This window comes from Acanthochromis polyacanthus, chromosome 2 (assembly GCF_021347895.1).
Source record: "Acanthochromis polyacanthus isolate Apoly-LR-REF ecotype Palm Island chromosome 2, KAUST_Apoly_ChrSc, whole genome shotgun sequence".
Lineage (NCBI taxonomy): Eukaryota > Metazoa > Chordata > Actinopteri > Pomacentridae > Acanthochromis > Acanthochromis polyacanthus.
The window spans coordinates 765367-772753 of NC_067114.1; the positions used below are offsets into that span (position 1 = coordinate 765367).

At 40.7% G+C, this 7387-nt stretch overlaps 1 protein-coding gene across 1 annotated transcript; it reads right to left on the bottom strand.

Annotated features, from left to right (window-relative positions):
• Positions 1-990: 990 nt before the first annotated feature.
• On the bottom strand, positions 991-7101 carry LOC110965256 (40S ribosomal protein S17-like). The gene is made up of 5 exons (XM_022214225.2): positions 6993-7101; positions 5931-6082; positions 4321-4426; positions 3872-3937; positions 991-1110 (listed from the first exon to the last, which is right to left on the bottom strand). The coding sequence occupies exons 1-5, from the start codon at positions 6993-6995 to the stop codon at positions 1033-1035; spliced, it is 405 nt and encodes a 134-aa protein (XP_022069917.1). The 5' UTR covers positions 6996-7101; the 3' UTR covers positions 991-1032.
• Between the last annotated feature and the right edge of the window lie 286 nt (positions 7102-7387).

Here is a 7387-nt window from a genome sequence, read left to right on the forward strand (position 1 = left end):
TAAAGCTTTACTACCTGTAGGTAGTGAAGGAAGTTTCTTATTTTAAGTGTCTTAAATATGTTATCAAAAAGGTGATGGAGGTGGGTGACTCCTCTCTCTGCCCACGTCCTGAAATAAGTATGGCTAAGTAATAATACATGAAGTTGGGAGCCTCTAGTCCACAAACACCTGAAAGGGCCACTGAAAACGTGTGGATATCCTGACTGGACCTTTGTGAAGTCTCACAGAAGATCCAGAGTCTTCACAAAGGTCCAGTCAGGTGTTTGTGTTCTTTTTCCTGGCCTTGGGTACTGGTGGATAACTTGTCAGCCCTGTGTTGCAGGGTCCTGATGACTCCTAGCTTGAGCTCCAGTGGATGGTGAAAATCAAAAAGCAGGGAGTGGTCTGTGTGTGTTGGTTTCCTGTATACCCCAACACTCAGACTTTTGTCCTCTTCTATGCGGACCTCACAATCCAAAAAGGGCAAACTGTCGCCCTTCACATCCTCTCTGGTGAACTTGATGTTGCTGTCCACAGAGTTGATGTGTTCAGTGAACTCCAGAAAGGAGAACAACCCAGTGAGGACTGAAGAGAAGGAGAGCAGGCGAAACAACATCGTGATCCCGTATGTGTCTGGAGTGTCTGAGAAACTGAGGAGGATCTTAAACAAACACCAGATCCCTGTCTTTTTTAAGCCAAATAACACATTCAGACAAAGACTGGTCCACCCAAAAGACCCCAGCAAGACGGGTCTTGGTAATGGTCGTTGGAATATGAATAGCACTGACCACACCTCACAGAGGTTATAAGCTGAGGCAATACCAACCACCACCAGAACTGAAGACATCTCTTGGATGAGAGGTGAAACATCTTCAAGGACCTTTCTTAAAGTCCAGTGGATTGAGTTTAACAACTTTGGACTAAACTATGACATTTTGTTTGTTTGTTCGTTCTGTATGTATGTAAAACAGAAGAGTTTGGTCCAACCAGAAAGAAAACAAGGGAGCAGTGTTCTAATAGCTGCGTGTCTTTATTCAGAGCCTTCACATGATGCTACAGTCCTCGTGGTGTTTTGAAGTTCATCCCAAGGGTTGGCTGTGTGACCTGAAGGTTGGAAAGGCCGCCGAAGTCCTGCACAAGAAAGAGGAAGTTACATCATCAGAACATCACACAGAGTCCACAGTAGGGTTATTCATCTGAAAAGCTGCTTTCATGTAGGTGTGTATGTCTGTGTATATGCATGCATGTCAGAACATTCCAGGTCATTCATCACCACAGCAGTAAGAGTGTTGAATATTTTTGTCTGGTAGTTTACACACTCTACCTGCTGACTAAACCACTGTACAGCCTGGACACCTGACATCCTAAATGCTCTTCATGATCTGTACATAATTATGTCATTGCACATGTAAGCACAACCTCATTTGTATATTATGTAACTTTTTCCCTTCTCTATTATATTTTATTCCATTTAATTTTATCTAACTGTATTGTCATTACCTTCACTTTATATTTGACCATAATATTCTGTCATCTTGTTTACCTCTTTGTTGAATATGAGGCAGCTGGAAACATTTTTGGTTGACCTGTAGCTGCTGGATTTTATGTTAGTTATTGTTTTTTGATGCACTGTATTTTAGCTGCTGCTCTCCTGTTTATTAACTTCATCATTGTTCTTTGTATATATATATATATATATATATATATATATACGTATATATATATATATATACGTATATATATATATATACGTATATATATACGTATATATATATATATATATGTATATATATACGTATATATATACATATATATATATATATACGTATATATACACATATATATATGTGTATATATACGTGTATATATATACATATATATGTATATAATATATATATGTATATACGTATATATATATATATATATATATATATATACGTATATATATATATACATATATACGTATATACATATATACGTATATATATATATATATATGTATATACATATATATATATACATATATACGTATATATATATATATATATAGATATATATATAGATATATGTATATGTATATACATATGTATATATATATATGTATATATACATACATATATGTATATATACACACACAAAATATACACATAAATCTCCATCCCAGTCTCAGGTCTTTTGCAGACTCCAACAGGTTTTCTTCCAGAATGCTCCTGTATTTGGCTCCATTCATCTTCCCGTCAATTTTAACCATCTTCCCTGTCCCTGCTGAAGAAAAGCAGGCCCAAACCATGAGGCTGCCACCACCATGTTTGACAGTGGGGATGGTGTGTTCAGGGTGATGAGCTGTGTTGCTTTTACGCCAAACATATCGTTTTGCATTGTGGCCAAAAAGTTGGATTTTGCTTTCATCTGACCAGAGCACCTTCTTCCACATGTTTGGTGTGTCTCCCAGGTGGCTTGTGGCAAACTTCAAACCAGACTTTTTATGGATATCTTTGAGAAATGGCTTTCTTCTTGCCACTCTTCCATAAAGGCCAGATTTGTGCAGTGTACCACTGATTGTTGTCCTATGGACAGACTCTCCCACCTCAGCTGTAGATCTCTGCAGTTCATCCAGAGTGATCATGGGCCTCTTGGCTGCATCTCTGATCAGTCTTCTCCTTGTTCCAGGTGAAAGTTTAGAGGGACGGCCGGGTCTTGGTAGATGTGCAGTGGTCTGATACTCCTTCCATTTCAATATGATTGCTTGCACAGTGCTCCTTGAGATGTTTAAAGCTTGGGAAATCTTTTTTTATCCTAATCCGGCTTTAAACTTCTCCACAACAGTATCTGGGACCTGCCTGGTGTGTTCCTTGGTCTTCATGATGCTCTCTGCACTTTAAACAGAACCCTGAGACTATCACAGAGCAGGTGCATTTATACGGAGACTTGATTACACACAGGTGGATTCTGTTTATCATCATCAGTCATTTAGGACAACACTGGATCATTCAGAGATCCTCACTGAACTTCTGGAGTGAGTTTGCTGCACTGAAAGTAAAGGGGCCCAATAATATTGGACGCCCCACTTTTCAGGTTTTTATTTGTTAAAAAAGTATAAAATATCCAATAAATTTCATTCCACTTCACGATTGTGTCCCAATTGTTGTTGATTCTTGACAAAAAATTAAAATTTTATATCTTTATGTTTGAAGCCTGAAATGTGGCGAAAGGTTGAAAAGTTCAAGGAGGCCGAATACTTTCACAAGGAACTGTATATACACACACACACACACACACACACACACACACACACACACACACACACACACACACACACACACACACACACACACACACACACACATGTTTGTACTTCTATCTTAGTGAGGACATCCATAGGCGTAATGCATTTCCTAGAGCCTTACCCTAACCTTAACCATCACAACTGATTGCCTAAACTTAATCCTTACCCTAACCCTAACCAAACCTCAATTCATACCTGTTCTCTAAAAACAAGTCTTCACCCTCAAAAATGGCTGTTTCAAAGTGAGGACCGGCCAAAATGTCCTCACTTTGTAAAAATGTCCTCACTTTGATAGTTAAATGCAGAAAATGGTACTCACCATGTAGCAAGTACAAGAACACACACACACACACACACACACACACACACACACACACATGTAGTCAAAAGCACTGGCAGTTAATCAAAACAGACATTAAATGACCTTCCAGTTTGTGTGCAAGAGCCTGTTGTGTTTTCATCAGAAAACTATTAATCTTAATGTAATTATTTTTAAGCACTTTTGTTTTAATGTGTTTATATAATAATAAATTATTTTCAATAATAAATTAGTGTCTGCCGTGAGGTTATTTTCATGTCTTAAATAAATGCATCTGTTTGACTCACCAGCATTTTGAGCATTTCCTTTGTGTCTGGATCGACCTCGAAGAGCTCCAGGTCCAGAGCAGAGATCTACAGGAAGACAGGAACAGCTGATTAATCACCTGAAGGCTCTTTAAACGACACTCATCTTGAAAAAAGATCTTTTAGTCTCATTCTGCTGTTTTCTAACAATGATTCATCAATAAACAGACTTTTCCTGCACAGAGGATTTTTTTAAAAATAGGAAACCTTTTCTGCCATATTCTAATAATATGAGATGCGTATGTTCTACACACACAGAGAAATAAAGTTTCCTTTGATTCTGAACATTTGAAATAAAAGCCTTTCAACTGTTTCAGAACAGTTTTATCGCCTCGTCACAACCCAGAGGTTCATTCTGGAGCAGCAAAAACCCTGATGAAATCTACTGCTACACACTTAGAGATAAAACAGAACCAACAGAACCAACAGACCTCTGGGACGTAGTTGTCTCTCCTCTCTCTCTCCTCCTCCTGCAGTTTGATGGAGATTCCTCTGACTGGACCTCGCTGGATCCGTTTCATCAGGTGAGTCACGTACCTGAGAAACAAACACGACGTTCCACCAGGTGAGTCAACCATTCGACCATTACTACCAGTTTAAAGCCACAACTCAAGACTTTAAGGAATAATTTAATGATTTACAAAGACAATGCATCACAGATTTGACTGTTGTTTAAAATATCACAGATATCTGGTGTAACATTTTATAATTGGTCGTGATGCACTTTAGTCAGCATTTTCTGATTGTTCTAAACTTATTGTGAATTGGAAATATTTTGCACTGCTAAATGTAATGTGAAGTATTATGAGTTTATATTTGTTCATACCAGAGAGAATCAAAGAGAATGTGATGGAAACCAGGTGCAACGGATCAAAAACTCACGGTTCGGATCATTTCGCAGTTTTGAGTCAAGGATCAATTTTTGGATCAGCAAAAAAAAAGAAAAAAAAAGACGATCTTGTCACTGAAGGGGGTGCACGATGGGATCTCCTAACATGGTTCAAGCACATTCAGCATGGTTAAACCCCGTGTTTTGCACCACGGAATATGTCCTCATGTCTGCAGCTATACACACACCAACAGCTTCTGTAACAGCTTTAGCCCGGTGAGATTCTGCAGCAAGAGGCCGTTTAAATGCCGCGGTGATCAGCGGTTGTTTAGCAGCCTTCGTCTTGGCTCCTGTCACTGACACATCCAGGTGATGAAGTTTCATATGGGTGGTCATGCTCGATGTGTTTCCTCTCATACGGCTTTCTCTGCCACAGTGCCTACACACCGTTATAGTTTTGTCCACCACCTTTCTTCCATCATCACTGTGTTTTACAGGGAAGCCAAAATGCTCCCATACGGGCGACTTAAATGACGCAGGGTTTTCAAGTTCCTCTGCTCCTCCGCTAGCCACGACTACTGCTGCACTCAGCTAGTGTGGATTAAACATGCGCTCTCCACGTGACCACGTACAACTTATTTTTCATCAACCAATCCGCGGACCACATGCGTTCCAAACCGTGGAGAGCGATCCGTACGGATCACGGATCAACGATGACCTGTTGCACCACTAGATGGAAACCTTTCAAACCATATTTATGACCAAACATCTACAGTATATTCTCTGTTAACACCCAGAACCAGAACCCATTCCAGACTTCTAGTGGCGCATTTCTATGAGCCTATTTAACTGTGAAACATATTAGCTGCATCTTTGATGATAGGGAAGCTCTGATCAGCAGCTCTGTTCTCTACCGCTGCTAACAGTTTCATCCCAAATCAGGTCCGATCAGGCAGATAAAGACACAAAACCCATCCAGACTGTCGAAAACAGCGTTCATTTCTACACATGAAGATCTTCCATCATCAGCTGATTCTCTGTTCTGCTGCTGCAACAGGTTCTGCTTCACATCTTAAAGGTGAGTTTAAAGGTGAACCAGGACACAAACACATAAACGTGCACCAACGTGTTCACGGCCAATGAAACTAAGCAGAAGTGTGATTAAACAAACACCGTGTTCCTGCAGTAAAGCCTCCAAACAGCTGCTCTCACCCTGCGATCTTGTTGCGTAGCGGCTTGCTGGGAATGATGGCGATCTCCTCACAAACCCTCTTGTTGGTGTGGAAGTCGCTGCCCAGCCGGGTGTAGTACTTCTCGATGATGACCCTGGCGGCCTTCTTCACTGTCTTGGTCCTGACTCGTCCCTGAAAGGAAACCAGAAAGACCAACAATAAAACACACGACTTATGACTGGACACACTTATAGCTCAGTGGGAGATAAAGCAGAAAATGGAACTGATGTCAGCAGGACAGGATTTAAATTCACTGGTTGGTTTTATTCCAACGATCACCACAATAGTTCTGCACAGAGACTCAAATGGTGTAAAGATCAACAACTAAAGCAGCGACTTTACCAAATGTTATTTCAGTGGTTTAACAGAGTGAAGCCCCAGCAGGTTTGAAGATTAAACTGAAGCTTCACTGCAAAACAAATCCCAACGATTTATGTTGGCTCCAGGTTCCTTCACCTCATACATGCTAACGCTGACTTAAATCCAAGTTTAGGGCAGTTATAGGAAAATAGAAACACAATTTGCCCCTTTAATTATTAAAATTAAGTCTGCTCGGCCTTCTTATCCTCAGAAAATCACAGTATCAGTAAATAAAACAAGCTGTCACTGAGCATATTGACAGATTTGAAGCTAAGATTAGCAAACATTAGCCTGACAGAAACGGTTTAACGGGGAGAGATCTGCCGGTTTAAACGTTTATTCCTGCACGGTACCAAACCCAGAAGGTTAGAAAGGCGAATAAACACAAACAGAACCGACTCCCGGTCCAGGTAATGCCTACCGGTAAGGCAACTACAGGTAACTACACATTTATTGTACCGGTAGTTTCCTCTCTGTTTGTAGCCGTTAGCTAAAGAACTGCTAGGTGTTAGTTTGTGTTTATATCATTTATCTTCACCACAGATCATCCAGACTAAGCGTGTATAAATGTGCGTGTTGTCTCGGTGCTGACTGATGCTTGTAGCCGCTCTGAGGGCCCACACACCGGGAGGATGGAGGAGGATTAACGGGGCTAACAGTGAAGTTTTGTCGGAGTACCCACCATGTTGGCTAGGACAGGCGGAAGAGAAGCATTGCAGGGTCACGGCGGAAGCTATAGGAGACAACTGCGCCGCCGGCAGCAGCGACGACTGGCGGCGGGATGACGGAACTGCACCGGAGAAAAAAAAACAACAACATTACAGGGTCGTTCAAACTTGAATCATACAAAACTTCACAACAATGTATGTTCAACCATTAATTATAACAAATGAGACAATAATCTGTCTCCCATAGCAACAAGGTATGCTCATTCTCATCCTCTGGTTTCTGTCTGTCAGCTGGAAACAGATCTCTGCTGCCTTCAGGGCTGGACTCCACCGGACCAAAGCTCTTCAGGATTCCACTAAACTACATGTGAACAGTGTTTGTTACAGAGCTGCAGGTTATTTAACTGGG

Excerpts from the sequence above, each read along its gene's own strand:
- LOC110965256 (XM_022214225.2), bottom strand. Across the intron at positions 3,938-4,320 it reads GAGACAACTACGTCCCAGAG|ATCTCTGCTCTGGACCTGGA; the intron begins GTCTGTTGGTTC and ends GTCTTCCTGTAG. Across the intron at positions 1,111-3,871 it reads AGGAAATGCTCAAAATGCTG|GACTTCGGCGGCCTTTCCAA; the intron begins GTGAGTCAAACA and ends TTTCTTGTGCAG.